This window comes from Ictalurus furcatus, chromosome 13 (assembly GCF_023375685.1).
Source record: "Ictalurus furcatus strain D&B chromosome 13, Billie_1.0, whole genome shotgun sequence".
NCBI lineage: Eukaryota > Metazoa > Chordata > Actinopteri > Siluriformes > Ictaluridae > Ictalurus > Ictalurus furcatus.
The window spans coordinates 19,877,951-19,896,771 of record NC_071267.1 but is presented as its reverse complement, the minus strand read 5'-3'; the positions used below and the strand labels follow the sequence as shown (position 1 = coordinate 19,896,771).

General features: G+C 42.2%; 1 protein-coding gene across 2 annotated transcripts; it reads left to right on the top strand.

The window, feature by feature from the left end:
- Positions 1-1,114: 1,114 nt before the first annotated feature.
- Positions 1,115-17,900, top strand: foxn2b (forkhead box N2b). 2 transcript variants are annotated; one of them, XR_008387452.1, is made up of 7 exons: positions 1,115-1,488; positions 9,189-9,781; positions 13,608-13,732; positions 14,639-14,694; positions 15,061-15,129; positions 15,316-16,464; positions 16,607-17,900. XR_008387452.1 is itself a non-coding variant. In XM_053639086.1 (6 exons), the coding sequence occupies exons 1-6, from the start codon at positions 1,479-1,481 to the stop codon at positions 15,630-15,632; spliced, it is 1,170 nt and encodes a 389-aa protein (XP_053495061.1). In that variant the 5' UTR covers positions 1,115-1,478; the 3' UTR covers positions 15,633-17,900. The 2 variants fall into 2 exon arrangements, 1 of the variants encoding a protein (XP_053495061.1); XM_053639086.1 differs by having other exon boundaries at positions 15,316-17,900.
- Positions 17,901-18,821: the final 921 nt, after the last annotated feature.

Below are 18,821 nucleotides of genomic sequence, written 5' to 3'. Positions count from 1 at the left end.
TGCTGTGCCAAATAAAATTCGATCAGTGGTGGTCCTATGGACGGGGTAGAATGTTAGAGTATGTGGCAGACTGTGTTTAGGAATAAATGGGCTACACTGGGTCGTAACCAGACCTTTACTATTCAATTCAATTCAATTCAATTTTATTTTTATAGCGCTTTTACTACTACTATTACTATTATTACTACTTCTACTACTAGCATTACTATTACTACTACTACTATTACTATTAGTACTATTTCTAGTAGTACTAGTACTATTAATACTATTACTAATATTACAAATACTACTACTACTTCTATTACTATTACTACTACTAGTAATAATAATAAGCATGGGCTGGCCAGAATTCACACTAGCATGGCCCTGGCCAACACTTAGCTAATTCCTAAATGGACTTTAAACACTTAGCGAAGTGGGGATACAGTCAATAATTGTATACAATACAATGTGACTTACGTGATAAAATGGCCATTGTGTTTATTCAGAAGACGGAGGAAGGACACGTCAAGATTACTGGATCTGTTGGTGTTTAAAGTGAAAGTACTTCTTATGAAGTCATGTTACATTTCTGACATGGTGACATATGGGTTCAACTTGTCTGCTTTTATATGGACTTTGATATCGAGTTGTGCTCTAAATGACAGGGCTGAAGAGGAGATAATTACTGGTGTCTGTATTGTTATTTCAGTCTGTAGCCTGAGCCATTATAATCAGATACCACACTTCCGTGAATGTGATCGGGTAAACAGCAGTGAAACGCTTGTTCTTACTTCACCGCGCGACATTCCTTTTTCAGGATCCGCCTCCAGGACTTCCCCCGCCAAATGACGTCACGACTATCTGACCTCGTTTTTCTTTTCTTTTTTTTCTTTTTTTTTCTCTTTCTCAACGTTCCCTCGGAGATTTTGAATTTTAAAGCAACCATACACGCCGGGGATGATGGCTCGTTGGGGATCGAGCGCGTGACGTCACATGGTGCTATTTTTAATTGCATACGTATTAATACAGAGCGCGCGCGCGCCTGCGTGTGTCATATCAGCTCTGATGATATGAAGAAATTATTAAATATATATATATATATATATATATATATATATATATATTATATCGGGTGACGTTGTTGGTGCACAGAGAAGAAAATGCAACTGATAGGCAACACGTGGTGTAAATATAGGAATGAACTGTGAACAGCGCAATTGCTTAGGTTTGCTAAAAAAAAAGAAAAAAAAGAAAAAAAAGGCTACTGTGCGCTGCGGCAGTTGTCAGGGGATATCGGAGAGCTCCGCTCTGATTGGCTGGAAGCACCGTGTTGCTATGGCGACGGTCGGGGGGGTACGGTAGCGTTGCTGTGCGGCGTGATCTGTGTGCGCGCGGATGGAGGAAGCAGCTGCTGATCTTTTGACACAGTAGCTACAGCGGAGAAAAGGCAACTGCATGAAACACACCGGAGCTGTGGAGTCCGAAACGACCTTAGTATGCACGAGTGTAAGTCAGTGTCTTTTTCACTTAATAACCCGATAAATGTTTGAGAAAGGGCGGAACTAAAGAACATTTACATAACCGGGCTGTAGAATGATATTGTAACGTGTCATGTAAAATTCCGGGGCAATAAAAACACCTCAGTCCCCTGTCTCAGTCCCTGTCTCTGCCCTTAATTTAATTCACCTCGACTGTTTAATAGACTGGATATTTACTCGACATAGTTTCACTGTCGAGTGTCTGGTTTAATTATTATTATAAATATCATTTAACTCGGTTTTATTTGACTTGTTTTTGTTTCGCCATGAGGAGGGAAAAACCAGTCTGACGAATTGTTTCGGACCATGTGATCCGGCTAGCTAACTAAGTTGAATCAGAGGAACGCACGCATTTCGCCTTTCAGCTTACACAACGCGTTCAACCGCCCCGCTTGTAAAACCTCGTTTAACAGCGTCATTATTCCAACAAATAATGTTAACAAACACGAGTTAAAATTAGCTCTCGGGAGTACATAGTTTCAGGGAAACGAAGAGCAAGCATTTCTAAGCGAGGCTGCTCAGAGGCGCATTAGCTCCAGTGCTATGTTAGCTAGCCTAGCTGACTTTGGACGAGCTGTTTATTTCACGTTAAATATTTAAGCAACACTCGGAAACATGTGGGTTGTTGAACACTTCGCGAGATGATCTACTGCTTCGAAACGTGGACGTGTTTCACAGAACTTTTAGGTCACCTGAAACTATGAGAATAAAAGTTTTCAGCGTGAAATGAAATATTCATGACTTTTGAGTGAATGTTACAGTAATAAATTGTTTTTTTTGTTTGTTTTTTTAGTGCTGGGAATTAACTCAGGAGCTGTGTAAAGTGTGTGTAATTAGGGAGCACTGAGTGAGGAGCTGCTCTTGGTACTCAAACTCTGCTTAGGGTTATTTGGTGTGTGAGTGTAAAAGTACGTGGCGTTTCAAACCTAAGATATGTCTGATAAAGACACATTAACACATTGTGCACTCGACGCCACCGTCGTTCAGGCGGCATTTCCGGTACAGGCTGCATTCTGCCTGTGAGTGAGTGAGTGACACTGACACGTGGTCTGAGAGATAGCAAGAGAGAGAGAGTGCTCAGAAACAAGAGAAAAGGGAGGGACCCATGACGAGTCGCTTCTGTCACATGATCATGTCATTTAGTTCTGGTTTCATGCCTGAAAGAGTATCTACTTCAACGCCTCACACTGTAAACACACAACAGTCAGTCATGCACAGCTTGTAGATAATAGTCCAGTGTTGTTTAGGTGACGTGATCATCATGGTGCTGAACAACTCTTTTGTCAGTGCTGGGGTCGTACTTGGTGGTTGAACTGTAGGATATTGTCAACGAAAGAAAAATATCTATACATGGTTTAAAAAAAACAAACAAACAAACATGTGAACCTCCAGTCTACAAATGCCGTCATGATATGACAGGATTATACATTTTCAGCTCGTATTAACCCTATTGTCGGTTTGACGAAAAACTTCTACTACAACAGTATATGAGACGAAGTGGACGAAGGTACGCGTGAATTTTTACAGGTGGTTAATTTTGGTCGTTTTGAGTTTTGTTGTTTTTTTTTTTTTTAAACCAGAGGGACATCATATATCGTGTTGCATCCCTGCTCGGATCAGACGCAAGTTTTAGTTTGCTTGATCACCAGAAGTTGCGTTTACGTTTGACCATCTGTCACAGCTCAGGAGTTGGAAGATATTCAACAGCCTCTGTTAGAGGGGTTATATTTTGTGATTCAGGTCATGTTAGCTCTTGCTTTCAGAGCGGGATTCGTCCACTGTGTTTTCTGCCACGCTGGATTACTGAATGGTGCGATGGTTGTCTCTTTAGTGTCACTCTCTGGAGGGCTCTTGTAGGGCACAGCAAATGATCCCTTGCTTATTGCCGCTCTCCTGACACTAGCCTGGGAAATTAATTAGCCTCATTATGACTTGCACAAAGACGGATATGTTCTGGCTTTTCCTTGCATGGAAGTGTTCTTTCATAGAGTAAGAAAATGCAGACGGTTGTTTTAGTAGTCTTTTCTAGAAGACTGGCTTTAACTGTGCTCTTTGAGTATTGTTACACCGGTCATGCTCTCGATCAAATGGAGCCATTTTTAACGGTGCAAAATACCGTAATCTTTGACCTCCTTGACTGTCAAGACCCAAAGCGAGTGTCTTTTTAAAACCCTAGCATGGTGTCTAACTGGGTGCACCAGGTTTCCAAACGGTACCATTGAGCAAGCAGGCCCGACTTGTGTCCCTGTTCTGAACTAACGACCGTGCCTTTGTTTGGCGTTTCCCCCTTCCTCCTCCTCCTCCCATCTTCTTGTTATGGCCCATCTGCACATATTTCTCATGTGCAGTTCGCCTCTTTTTGTTCGCCATGCCCTCAGCGATGGGACGGGAGATGCAGTCTGGCGTCCCCGGGAGGCCGGGACGCTTGGGTTGCCATGGTTGCGCCATGACACCGGGGCGTGGTAATCAAATGGAGGCGCTGCTCTGGATTTCATTTGCAAATGCGACCCACGGCCAGAGCGCACTCCCAGCCCCCACTCCCATCCTGCCTCAAGCCAGCCTCGAGTCCTCCATCTTCAACCCTGCTCACTTTCTCTGCCATCCCACTTTTTCCTCCTGAAAGATTTAGGTTTTGCCTCTGAACCCAGGGCCTCTCTGCCTATTGATGGCCATGCAAATGTCGAGCGCTGCCTTGATGCGAAGAGCCGCAGCCCCCCGTGTCACCCTGCTCACAATGGCCTCCTTTGTGTGGGTCACTCCTGCCTGAATGAACTGGGTGTGTTTAATTGAGATGGCAGGGTGTGAGGGTGACACGGGACGAGGAGCAGGCGGTGTGCTGAGGCGACAGAATGCACAAGGACCATGTGGACTGTGTGCGTAAACACATACAACTCAAAAGGTCTAGCGAAATAGTTTGTTCAGTGTCTAATTGATAAAGTGGATGATAGTTGCTAGCCAACAATGCTGTCTTTGAACTGCAAGCTAACTGCAGTAGCAGTCGGTTTGTTTATCAAACAAACCATACTTTGTTTATCACAATAATGCTGTGAGTTATGGTATAAGCTACATATTCTCTACAAGTATATTTCAGTAATTAGAGAATTCACGAACGAAGACAAAATCTTTAGAGTCCATTTTAAAGTTCTACCTTTTGTTAAAACCTAATCTGCGAGCTGAATAACACACTCTTGTTTCGGGTTTTGAATTCAATCGATGTTTTTCTTTTTTTAATGTCCAGCTTGCTCAGAATAGAAACCCGAGCCACATTGATGCAACGTCTATGAGGTTTAGGATTACAGCTTTGCAGATTCCATAACACTTTATGTCCGAGTCTAGGAAGCGTGGGCATTGAAGCACGACCACATGGTGCTCAAAATGGGATGCTAAACAAATTAGAGGCCGAGACTTCATGCTACACAAGGCGGTGAGTTTCTAACACCATTAAGGAGTTTCAGAGTCAGAAACGGTTTAAAGTATCACAAGAAAACTAGGTCTGGAAGCTCGAGTTGTTTTCTCACAGCATCAGAGACCTTTGTAAGTAAAAATATCTGAATCCAGGATGTGTTTTTTTTTTTTTTTTGATGAGGAAGTTTTCGTATAATCGGTAGTTATTAGTCTCCGACTGCTGTGTAATGAGGCTAGGTGACTGTCCTGCTGAGTCAGATCAAGTCTTCCAAAACGCCTCAGAAACTCCGGGAGCTGCTGACTCACTCCTGATCTGACTGCCATAAGAACATTATAAGCGCAAGACAGAAAATGGTCTCTGTGAGAGTTTCTGACAGTGATGTATTAGTCGAGGAGAGCTGATTACGCATGCCGTTCCACGCGGTGCACATTGCGCTTACGTTTTTATTCAGTCGGAATAAATTCACCCTGGTTTTAAATTCAGAACTGAAACTGTTTCCTTCCCAACCAAAGTCAAAGTGCACACGTGAAGAGGTGTTTAGGCGTCAACTTTACACTAAAAAGCGACCGGAGCGTTTCTTGTCCAAGTTTAACAAGTCATTAACATCTCGGCGAGTTTCAGTTCTGTCTCTCTCAGCAAAACATCCTCCCGACGTTCCTATTGGTGTCCCGCATAGATTGGCTTTTGAAATATTAATTCGATTTCCATAACTCACCCTCCACTTCATTTATTTATAACTCTCCGGCAATACGCGTATACATATAGATTATTATCCGATTATTAGGCTTTCCTCATCACCACGCTTTTGTGAGCCCGAAAAGCTCTTGCTTTCCCATTCGTGAATAACTTTTCACAGCGCAGAGGCAGTTCAGCGGCAAATGAATCCCTTAAACGCTGATGGAAATTAGGCCGCCAGAGCTGGATGACGATAAGGGAAATGGTGGTTATTTTTAGAAAATTCATCTCTGTTAAAAGGTATGTTGCTGTCTCTTTGGGGAAGTGATACCTCCTGATATACTAGGACTCTACTTTCATTATTATTGTGAGACAGGAAGAAACTAAGTGACTTATCTTTCACAACATTTCTTATTTATAGTCGCAAGAGAAACAGCAAAGCCTTGCTAATTAGCAAGACAGCCTTGTTATTGTGTTTGTTGGAAAATTCCATGCCATACATTGGCCATTCAAATGAAGGTGTGCCTGTGTGTGTGTGTGTGTGTGTGTGTGTGTGTGTTTTGCAGCTGCTCCACCCATAGACATTGTCTGTGTTTGTGTTTGAAGTGGCTGAGAGCCGTTGAACGGCGTCATTAGCATTGTTTCTTTCCGAGGATGATGAGCTCGTCGATGTGCTGATGAGCTTGCTGGAGCAGTTTGGCTTTGTCTTGCTAATAGAGGTTAATAAGAGCGTGTGCGATGCAGGGACGAGAGCAGAGCGCAGGGCTAGCAGACGAACTGACATGAGCTGTTTCAAACATGCTCCGGATAACCTGCTCGTACGGGCCTTTCATAGCAAAGAATGACATTTTAAAGCGTCCACACACAACCCCCCCCCCCCGCCCCCGCCCCGGGTTGAGATTCTAAACGTCTCGGTCTCAGGTTTCAGTAAACAGTTTTCCTGTATTCTATTGAAACTGAACTGATGATTTTTGTCAACAAGAGGAGTTCCTCAGGCAAACAGGAAGAGGTTTCTGACTTGCGTCTGTAGTGTGAGGGACAAAAAGTCATGAAAGAGGAACAAGCTGCCCTCCCCCTTCAAACCACTTTCCTGAAAGAGCGAGAGAGAGGCATGGAGATAGGTAGGAGAGCGTGTGATTCAGAGCAGCACTTTAGGTGATTATTTATTTATCGACGAGCTGTATGGTTTCCATGGCAGTGCCTCATTTGAGTGGTAGTAGCAAGAGAGAGAAGCAGTCACTCTCCCCCAGACTACCAGCCAGATCCTATTCGCTTGAGCTGATTATTTATTCATCAGTGTATTCGGCGTGATTTCCGTGGCCGTCCATCAGTGGAAGCCATTTAGCCTGCATCTAGGCACCGCTCTGATTGGTCGCCAGGACTCTCGGGGCTTCCTGTTCCTCCAGGCCGTCTGTCTCTCGCGTCTCTTTGTCCTTCTCTGTCACTTCTGTTCACGGACGGCATTATTGAGCTCTGGATCCAAGAGCAGTGGCTTGCGCTGTGTTTCTATGGCGGTTAGATTGGCGAAGGCCGTTGCTGTTCCAGAGCAATTTTTAAGCTGATGGCGACGATCAGGGTTCTTTTCAGACATTTGAGAAGAGTCCTAAGAGGCCCTTAACATTGTGCCGAGGATCCTTTCAAGAGTCTTTCAATTCACTTACGAAAGGAGTGGGAAAGGGATAAGCAAGGGGAAGTCGAGGATCAGATGGATGACTGATGGTAGCTACGTCTATAGGAAGCCTAATGAATCATTAATAATACAAATAAAAACATTAAAGTTGTATAAGCTTAAATCAACAAACTGGGCAAGGCATAAGGCATGTATTTTATTTATTTTTTGCATAGATTCTGCACGTGTGCTGATCTACATGGCGACGTTTCTCACCGGCCCTCTGAGAAAACAAAGCTCATGATACAGATTTGATACTATTTAAAAGTAAGCGAGAGTTTGGATGGCGGTGGACTGAACACTTAACTAACACCAAAGAGGAATGATGCACAACACTAGGATGGGTGATATCTTATCGTTTGCGATACGCCAGTAGAAATTCTCCCCACAATGAGAATTAAACTTCCCGCGATAATAACGATAAAGCCTAGTTGTTGATGGATTTCTGTGAGCGACGGTCTGCGACCCGAGCGAAAACAAGTACGGTGGAAGGCGGACGTGAAGCTGATGAGGAGTTTATCGCTAAACAAGGAGCTACTGTATCTCTACAATCTGGAACTGGTTCGGTTACAGAAAATCAGTTTACTTTTAGATCAATGTTTGTGTTTCTGAGGCTCTCAAGATCACGGCTATCACTTGTAGCCAAAAGCAGTGGTGCACGGTACTATATTTATATCATCACTGATATCGTTATCGCAATATATACCCGAAAATATTGCGATATAGTTTTAAGTCCATATCGCCCTTCCCTACACAACACACATTCTTACTGCAGCCTGCGTTTTGCTTTGAGGCTTGAGACTGACTAGATTTGTGTCTCAAACCTTGTACTGTTCGGCGCTACACTGTCACTTACTGTGCCTATTTTCCTGTCTTAGTAGTACTGTACTGTCCTGTGTTATTCGCACACGTCTGCACGTGCACTTTATGTAGAATGTTTGTGGATCTTATTAGTTCTGTGTCTCATGTGGTTAGTGTGTTGATTTATGTAGCACCATGGTCCTAGAGGAACGTTGTTTCGTTTCACTGTGTACTGTACCAACTGTATATGGCTGAAATGACAATAAAACCACTTGAACTTGAACTATTCACTATAGACTGTATACGGAGTACTCGACTTGTGTGTACTGTGTTCCTGACTTGTAGTGTCTCAAATCAGACACTAACGTTTTGCATGACAAATCACTATGTGGTTCCTCACATCATTGGCCAGCCTCTACGAGAACAACCGCCATTTTATCATCCTTTCATCTCCAGTATCTTTTCACGGTGGTTCCCTGGGAACTCGATTACACTTTGTATGGGACAGCAGATCATCTCAAGGCTCTGTGCATACACGTTCACACCTAGGGACAGTTAAGCACTACGAATCCATCTACCGGAAGAAAACGGTAAACCCACACAGACACGGGGAGAACTTACGAGAACACCGCAGGGATAGTTAGCCAAGTTGTGGAACTAACCGGGGACCGTGTGTTATTGATGCCGCAATGCAAAATACTAAAAGATTTTATTAATAAAAGTTTGGATTGTCTCTAATTCCAGACCCAGTTTCTTGTTCACGCTTCTGTTATACGATCTGTGGTTATAGTTCTGTCTGTATTGCTATAGTGGACCACATGGAAATAAATTAATGCTATATTCAGACCTCTCAGTTAGGGTTGTCAAATTATAACACGATTGTGAAAAAGAGAACTGTTAATAATCCCAGTGCACATAATCATGATATGATCAAAACTAATTTACATCAAAACTAAGCTTCAGGAATTGTAGATTTATTTATTTAAAGGAGTAATGATTTAATATACAAACCATAGCAGACCTGTGAGTGGCTTTTAGGTCCTTTGCTCTGTAAAACTGAATCTTAATAACAAACACCTCTTTCTGTCTTCTTTTCCCTTTCCTCTTCTCTCCATAGACCCTCCAAGTTTGATGGGTCCGATAATCGGGATGTCTCCAGATAAGAAAGCAGAGTCTCCAGGATCTCAGGGTATGTGTGGAGCAGGAACTCTCCCAGAAGCAGAAAGCGCCTCCAGCCCTCTAGCCACTAGTCTGGACAGGATCGGTCCCTCCGGGGCTGTGAGCAGGTCTGGGCTCGAACCCGAGGATGAGGAGCTGACCAATCTGAACTGGCTCCACGAGAACCTGCTGCAAAACTTCACACTGGGAGATGCGCAGTCTTGCAGCGGGCCTTTGTTTGACATTGAGGGCAGTATGGGCTCTCCGCGTGGACACAGTCTGTCCTCGTCCTCCTCTTCTTCTGTCTCGTCTGGGAGTCCGGGCAGCGAACGGGATCCCCTCAAATCCAAGCCTCCGTTTTCCTTCTCTCTTCTGATCTACATGGCTATTGAACAGTCTCCCAGTAAATCTCTACCTGTAAAGGACATCTATGGCTGGATCCTGGAACACTTCCCGTACTTCTCCAGCGCTCCCACTGGCTGGAAGAACTCGGTGCGGCACAACCTGTCTCTGAACAAGTGCTTCCGCAAGGTGGAGCGCGGTCTGGGGAAGGTAAGGACACCTGAACGCTGCTGTTTCAGAGACAGATATACAGTGTCCTCCACTAATATTGGCACCCTTGGTAAATATGAATAAAGAAGGCTGTGAAAAATTGTCTTTATTGTTTAACCTTGTGATCTTTTGTTAAAAAAATTCACAAAAATACTCTGCTCTCATGCAAATCAAACAATTGCAAACACAAGACCAGTTTATAAAAAATATATCATTGTTACATATAGGTGTGCAACAATTATTGCCACCCATATGAATTCATATGAGAAAAATATATCTTATAGTCTTGAGTATCAGGATTATATCAGAAAAGGATTGTAAAGGTAATAATGCAGATATAGAGACACCGATTTGAATCTGGTCACTAAAACCACATCAGGAGGTTAGAGATACATTTTGGCCAGTGTGAAAAAATATCCGTCTCCTTGAACCAAATCTGACAAAAACACATTACCTATGAAAACATTGCATAATACCACCACAGTGCTGTTGAATGCTCTAGTCTGATTGGTCAGAACGTGTTGTTGATTTTTTTTTTTTTTTTTTTTTTACAGCAGCAGCTCAGAAAGTAGTGCCATTTCCAAGGGTTCTATTAATGCACGTGTTGTGACTTCTATAGTAACACCTTGCACATGGACTTGTTTGATGGACATTTCACATAACCAGATATAAAAAAGATATGTTGAACTTTTCTTTGAGGAGATGTTTATCTAACATTTTTGGAAGGAGTCTCCAATGTCTTGTACTTTGTAAGAGTCCGGATAAAGCTTTAACTTAATGCTGAATCAAAGATGAAACTTTAATGATTTAGTTGTTTTTTGGTAACATGACAAACTGGAATTTTTTTTTTGTCTTTTGAATTTCAAGTGTGATGCACCAAAAAATGCTATAATATAAGTGATAACAAGAACTAGGTTATTTCTCAGACGTTAAACATGACTATAAATGGGAAAAAGGATGATGTGTGATCCAGTAATGAATACAAATTGGCTAATGATTAATTATTAATCGGTTAGCAAATCACCATGGTGCAAGAGCAATAAAATGCTTTGTTGTGCTGTTATTGGAAAATAATCAGCTTCAGGTGGTAACAGTAACTCTGCTCCTCATCACACAGTCGTTTATTGTTTTCCTATTAGAGCAAGCCTCGTGTACTTACAGTGCCCTCCACTAATATTGGCACCCTTGGAAAATATGAGGAAAGAATGCTGTGGAAAATCGTATTTATTGTTTAACCTTTTGATCTTTTGTTCAAAAAGTTCACAAAAATCCTCTGCTCTCATGGATATTAAACAATTGCAAACACTAAGACAGGTTTATAAAAAATATATATATATCTTTGTTAAATATAGGTGTGCAACAATTATTGGCACCCCATGAATTCATATGAGAAAAATATATTTGAAGTATATTCCCATTAATATTTTAAAATTCGTTAGTACCCCTGGGTGACTAGGAACAGGAAATTGTTCAACCATGACTTCCTGTTTTAAATGGGCATAAACATGAGGTAACACATAGACCAAATTCCCTTAGTCATTCATAACAACGGGTAAGACCAAGGAATATAGCTGTGATGTGCTGCAAAAGGTTGTTGAGCTTCACAAAATGGGAAGTGGCTATAAGAAAATCTTGGATGCTTGGGCATTCAATGCACAAGCACTGAATGCCCATTTCCACCATCAGGGCAATAATTAAGAAGTAATTGGAAATGTTATGAATCAACCTGGAATTGGACGTGTGTCTATATTGTCTCAGCGCACTGTGAAGAGGATGGTTCGAGTGGCCAAAAAATCTCCAAGGATCACAGCTGGAGAATTGCAGAAGTTAGTTGCGTCTTGGGGTCAGAAAGTCTCCAAAACTACAATCCGAAGTCACCTACATCACCACAAGTTGTTTGGAAGGGTTTCAAGAAAAAAGCCTCTACTCTCATCAAAAACAAACTCGAGCATCTTCAGTTTGCCAGACACTACTGGAAATTCAAATGGGATTGTGTTCTATGGTCAGATGAAACCAAAATAGAGCTTTTTGGCAATAAACACCAGAGGTGGTTTTGGCGCACACAGAGAGGTAGGCATATGGAAAAGTACTTCATGCCCGCGGTTAAATATGGTGGAGGCTCTTTAATGTTTTGGGGCTGTTTTTCTGCCAGAGGACCTGGACATATTGCTAGGATACATGGCATCATGGACTCTATCAAATATCAATGGAAGTTAAATGAAAACCTGACTGCCTCTGCCAGAAAGCTTAAAATGGGCCGTGGTTGGGTCCAGCTGGACAGTGATCCAAAACATCCATCAAAATCAACACAAAAATGGTTTACTGACCACAAAATCAAGGTCCTGCCATGTCCATCCCAGTCTCCTGACTTGAAACCCATAGAAAACCTGTGGGATGAACTGAAGAGGAGAGTCCACCAACGGGGACCTAGAAATTTGAAGGATCTGGAGAGATTCTGTATGGAGGAACGGTCTCAGATCCCTTGCCGTGTATTCTCCAACCTCATCAGGCATTATAGGAGAAGACTCAGAGCTGTTATCTTGGCAAAGGGAGGTAGCACAAAGTATTGACTAAAACGGTGCCAATAATTGTCACACACCTATATCTAACAAAGATTATTTTTTTTGATAAACCTGTGTTGTGTTTGCAATTGTTTGAAATCCGTGAGAGCAGAGTATTTTTGTGAATTCTTTTGAACAAAATATCAAAAGGTTAAACAATAAAGACTTCTTTTTCACAGCATTCTTTGCTCATATTTACCAAGGGTGCCAATATTAATGGAGGGCACTGTACTTGAAATGCACATGGTCCGTGACTTCCATTAAACAGATAAACTTTGGCAGTTGAACCTTAGAAGAAAATGTGGTTGTTTAATTTGAAATGAGTTTTTTTTTTTTTGATGCAACAACTGTCTTTTGCAAAGAACAGTGAAGACACAGGAAGTTGGCTGCCAAGCTCATTTGCATATTTCACCTGACGCAGCAAACACATTTCAAACTTATTTCACTTTGACTACCCAGAGATGAGTGTAAATGCATTTGGTTCAAACGTTACCACGCTGTATTGTACATTTTTATGAACACAGGGTCTGGGTGACTTGTGAAACACACTGATCGTCACATTTCTAACACGGCTGGAACAGAAGAGGGTCGGTTTAATTTTTTTGAGAGCAGGGCCACATAACTGATCGCGCAGGTTTACAGTCAGGACTCCATTTCTTCTCAGTGCAACCTGCGGAAAGCGAGATGGCTTGGTGATGTGATGTGTTACGTTAATGTGTGTGTCTGAGTGAATCTGTGGGTTTCACGTGGCGCAGCCTGGTGTCTGTTGCCATGGCGATGTTTCCTCTTTCCTGTTTATGAGCCCGGCTGATGATTTGAGTCAAGGTCATATTAACCCTGCAGGGCCACACCTCAGACAAAGAGGTGATGAGTCCGGTTTTATGTACGCAAGCCAGAATGCACGCGCGCGCACACACACACACACACACACACACACACATGTAGACAAACAAGCAACTATGCACACATGCAAACACAGTAGAGTTCTGTGCTGTTCCACCATGTTACCCGAGCAAGCTTCTGGGGCTTTTGCAGAAATAGGTTATTATGTATGACTAAATGCTACACAAAGACAATAGGTGTACTCCTGTATTGCGTAATGTGTGTGTGTGTGTGTGTGTGTGTGTGTGTGTGTGTGTGTGTGTGTGTAGTGTGGTTATATGAGTAAGCACATAAAGGACTGTATTCGTAGTGCTTCCTGAAAACAGCTTGCTGAAGTCATGCTCATTTCTTGGCATTCTACTCCTTCCTTCTCTTTAATTCAGGCCAATGGGAAAGGCTCTCTGTGGTGTGTTCACCCTGAGTTCCGGCCCACGCTGATGCAAGCCCTGAAGAAACAGCACTTCCCAAGCGCTCAGGCTTTCTGCACGCCACCTGCCTCTCCTCCCAGGTGACCATCTTCAGCAGTATGCTTTAAAATCAGGGCTCAGTAGCCGTTAGATCGAGCCGTTCGTTTATCCAGTCGTCCGTTCACGATGAACAAATAGCAACAGCATGAATCTACACCCTATTTTCCTTGCATTTATCACACACCTCCAAAATATATCCTTTCTTAATTGTTCTAATGAATTCTATCCTTTCTTAATTGTTCTAATACTGGATGTTGATATTAAGGAACCCTAACAAGCCTGTTAACAAACCACAATTTAGGGGGCTCGCTGTCAAAATAATTGAAACCTTTTAAAGAATTCTTTTAGAATCTCTATTGTACACCTTAAGGAAAGAAAAGGTTCGAGCTACGGCTTTGAAGCGTTACGAGTTTCCTCTTTGTGCAAACGCATGGAGGTTCTAGGTAGAACCATATAACAAAAGCTTTCTTGTAGAAATCTTGATCAATTAACCATCCAAAAGAACCTCTACGCATTAAAATGTAGTAATTGCCGTTTTCACAATCTTTTGATTAGGAATCGTTCTTTTTAAATGTCTGGGGTTTTTTTTTCATTCATTCAAGTAGTTGTTCATGTATTAGTAGCGTTTTTTAAAAACGATGCTGTGCCAAGCATGCAGTGCAGCCTCGTTTTAATCCCATCTGTCGTCATCGTACTGATCGTGCGTTTTGTTTAAAAAGGCATGTAGTAAGCATATAAAAACAGGCTGGTTCAAGGTCGAGTTGGTTCAGCGATGATCGTTAGGTTGCACAGAAATGGACCCCAACGTACAACGCTGTTGCAAGACGGAGATTTTGCTCGTTACGTTTAGCGATATTATCACAATCTGCTATTTTTGCTCATCGAGTGCAGCCCGAAAGCTACGGTGCCAGTACGACGCTTAATGAACATCTCTCTGTTCTCCGCAGTGCCTCGTCTCCTCCTTGTCACCTGTTCTCCTTGGAGCAAGGCTACTCTCTAAAGGGTAAGTGGACTTAACCACAGTGCCTCTGAGCATCCTTACTCTTTTGAAGGACTTAAAGTGGGTCATATCCTTCACACACCATTAGCAAATCTATCATTACACATTTAAACAGATCACTCATCTCGGCTCCTTTTGTTCCGTTCATCCTCTGCTGGGCCACACCGAGTGCAAATGCCATCTCTTGCCTGTATTGTGTAACCTTGACAACCAAGGCACTGGTGCTTTTGTAATGAAGGATCACTCTGGCTGAAAGTGGCTCATTCATTCACGCACACATACACACACACACACATGAACCAAGACTGACAGTCAAACCTGTGTCCATTCAATGTTTTTTTCTTTTCTTTTCTTTTTTTTTTTCTCCAGAATGTGATTTTGATGCTGCCACTGCCATGATGCTGTTAAAGTCTGCCTCAGAGCAGAACATTGACCCATGTAAGAGAGCGCCATTATACAGCTGTCATCCATCTTTCTGTCATTTCCTCTCCTCTAGTTTTGTCTTGCATCTGTTGTTTTGTTTTTTTGTTTTGTTTTAGACTTGTCTATTATAAGTATTCATTTCCCTTTTTCGAGGTCCGGATGAGCTTTTCATCCATTGTTCTGATAATCTCTCTGTCTCAGATGAGCAAGAGGGGCCGATCGATCTTTCCCGGAGGGATCTGGTGGTGGTAAGCCGGGATCCAAAACAGGACCACAACTACAGCAGTGTTCCCGTATCTCCATCTCCTCGGCAAACGACGGGTTCCAGCGCCGCCACACACGGGCAACAAGAGAGAGCAAATGGTAACCACCCTCCATTAAAGAGGGCCAGACATGATCCCAAGCCTGAGGTGGATGACGAGTTGAAGGAAGCAGCCGGCTCGCTCCTGCACCTAGCAGGCATTCGCACCAGTCTCGGTGCCTCGAGACGCAAGAGTAGGAAGTTGGACAGGAAATGAAGCCTGGTTCTTTAGCCGGCTCACCCTTTATTTCCCTTTACACACCCCTCACTATGTGACTCGTTCCTGTGGCCTTTCCCGGCCTCTCTCCTCTGGTTGAAGTTCATTTGTTTGAAATTGATCCTTTTTTTTTTTTTTCTCTCACTCTCAAAATATTCCAGTCATGTCATCCAACAGGCAATACTAACACAAACACAGGAGAGAAAAGCCATACTGATGCTTTCTTTTGTTGTACAGAAAAGATTAGGAGGAAAGAAAAAAAAACAAACAAATCAAATCATCCACCAACTTACATTCACAACTAAGAGTTCGAGGGGAGAAAAAAGAGAACTTTGGGGAGGGGGAAAAACTCAGAGGAGATTTGCATGCTTCCACCTCTTAAAAAAAAAAAACCAACACAAATGTATATATCTTGAGAATGAATGCATGACTTTCACAAGTGGCTTGGGCTTCAGTATAATGACGAAAAGCTAGATAAGAAAAAAAAAAAAAAAGATATAAAAGTGCCATTGATTTTGGATCATAAGACTTCAGTTAAGAAATATGATACAAAGATAAATGCAATAATTAGTTGACCTAAATACTTGTAGTTATTTTATTTTTGTACTGCTGTTTTTTGTATTTCTTCTGGTAAAGATGACGTGTCCCCTGAAGCCCCGTGCACTCGTAGCTATGATGTCAAAACCGTGTGACTCTCCTCTTCATCCTGATTGGATCAGTGCCCTAACCCCAACCTCCCTGAGCAGTATCATTGTAGTGGAGAGAACAGCATGAAAGGGGAGCTGTGGCTCTTTGCGTTCACTTCAGTATTTATCCGACGATTATCTCTCTAGTAAGTGTAGTCCCGTGCCATTACGTATCCAGAATGAATCCCCACATGCGTTTACACGTGTGCCACTTTAGCGTTAAGGCAACTATAGGACAGAATGCAGTGAGGCAGATTTAACCACAAACGTTTTTTTTTCTCTCTTCAGCAGCCCCTTTCTACAAGCATCACTATTATGCACGTCATGACTTCTAGCTGTCAGACTGATTTAATACGAGTGCTGAAAGAAGTCAGAAGGCAGGGTTTTTCGAAATAAATCTTCTCAGAGGACATTAGTAGGAGCTGTATGCATGGGGCTTGTGCTTCAGGCTTGGACGTAGCCGTCCGCTGTGCAGATGACCTCGAGAAGGTTGCTCTGGCTCGAGAGGAAACTGGAGACAATGTGGATTCTGGAAGAAAAGCGGCTGTGGGAAGGACGGGGGGGGAACACTTGCCTTTCTGCAGCTCTGTAAATGAGGAAGTCGTGGGAACGGACCTACAGGAAGCCAAACTGATGAGACAGGAAGCTGATATCCTCAGAACCTTCTACTAACAGGTCTGGGTTTGGCATGAGTACTGGACTTTTCAGACTCTCTGTCTAAACTCGCACGTTGGTTTATGTTTTCATGAAACCGTCAGGGGTATCACTGCTATCTTTGCAACCCTCATCATTTTTTTTTTTTTTTTTTAGTTTTGATTATTGTTTCAGGTTGAGTTCAAGTTTTAACTGCCTAAGTAAGTGAAATACCACTTTCTCTTTCTAGTGATGGCTAAATTAAGCTCGAATCAGGAACAATTGCACCTGACAGGCAGGTAACTGCTACTGCAACTAACTGAGCCTGTTGTATTATGGTGCTACTAAAGTCTATTCGGACACGTCCCGTGTCCTCTGTGTGCGAGCTCACTAGTCCTGTGGTACCTGTGAAGCTATTCAGCAAATTTCCTGATGCGATCTTTTAACTCTTCCCTATTTAATTGCATCACTTTAATTGTTGCCATTGTGACGTTGCTGCCCAAACACTTCTGCCAAGGCTGCCAATTTGCCCTCAATTTGTACATAGTGATAAAACAGGATGCAAGTATTACTAGAGGAGGTTTAGAGGAGAGTGACAGAGCTGTAGTGTTAGATTTGAAGGTTGTAAAAGCAGCTATTGCTTCTCCTGAAACAGGAATATTGACTTCTGAATATCTGACCTCTCTCTCTGTGATGCAGCATAGTGATCATTGTTTTTATTATTATTATTATTATTATTATTATTATTATTATTATTGTTATGCTCAACTAAATCAGAGCTGCCAATCAGTTTGCTTGCATTTGTCTGCCATGTCTGTCTGACAGACTTCCACCTTTTGGTTTTGTAAGCTAACCTCTGTTAATAAAATGTTTATAAAGTTTATTTTTGCCAAAGATATGCAATTGTTGCATTATATATGGTATTAAAAATAAAAAAGGGTTTCTTTTACGCCTGCCTCTCTCTGCTTTTTGAAAGACACAAAAAAGGTTTATATTGGCTTCTTTGAGCAGCGAGGCCACCTGGTGTTTAAATATGGTAAAGTTGATCATTGGCTTGTGAATAATTGATGATGTATGGGAGAGTGGGTCCATTTAAGAGTTGTAGCATTTGTCAGATTTTTTGGTAAATCTTATGAGTAAAATAAGCTCCTTTTCTTTGACCCATGATAAGTACCTTTGTTTGTTAATTATTCAGAATAAATAAACAAACACCATTTGTTAATGTTAATTTCATGTTCGTATCTGAGGATATATCAAATGAAATGCTACAGCTGACTCAGTTCATTAAGTCTGTGAGAGATAATTATATATTTGCTACTTATTTTACACAGTAAAGAACTCACGTAGTCACACTAATGATTCATTCTTGTGGAAAGGAAACCATTTTTGAAGTAAGTGGAATCTCTTACATTTTATGTTAAACAGCTTAAACACTTTTGCCATTGGTAACACTGCTATAGCTGAGAGCACACAGTCATCCATCCATCCATTTTCTGTACCACTATCCTATATCTATCCTACACAGGGTCGACATGAAGCCTACAGTCTCTCCCAAGGGACTAGGGCACAGGGCGGAGGACACCCTGGACGGTGTGCCAACCCATCGCAGGGTACAATCGCTCACACACTACAGACAATTTAGAGATGCCAATCAGCCTACGGTGCATGTCTTTGGACTGGGGGAGGAAGTCTGAGTACCTGGAGGAAATTGCAGAGGTGGGAATTAAACCCCCAACCCTGGAGGTTCGAGGCAAGCATGTTAACAACTAAGCCTCTGTGCACACAGACAGCCATCTTGAAATCTGATATGCTAGCTCACCAGCTAGGCATTATCAAATATTAATCATGCTCCCTGATATTCTAATAGACA

Excerpts from the sequence above, each read along its gene's own strand:
- foxn2b (XM_053639086.1), top strand. Across the intron at positions 9,782-13,607 it reads TGGAGCGCGGTCTGGGGAAG|GCCAATGGGAAAGGCTCTCT; the intron begins GTAAGGACACCT and ends TCTTTAATTCAG. Across the intron at positions 15,130-15,315 it reads AGAGCAGAACATTGACCCAT|ATGAGCAAGAGGGGCCGATC; the intron begins GTAAGAGAGCGC and ends TCTCTGTCTCAG.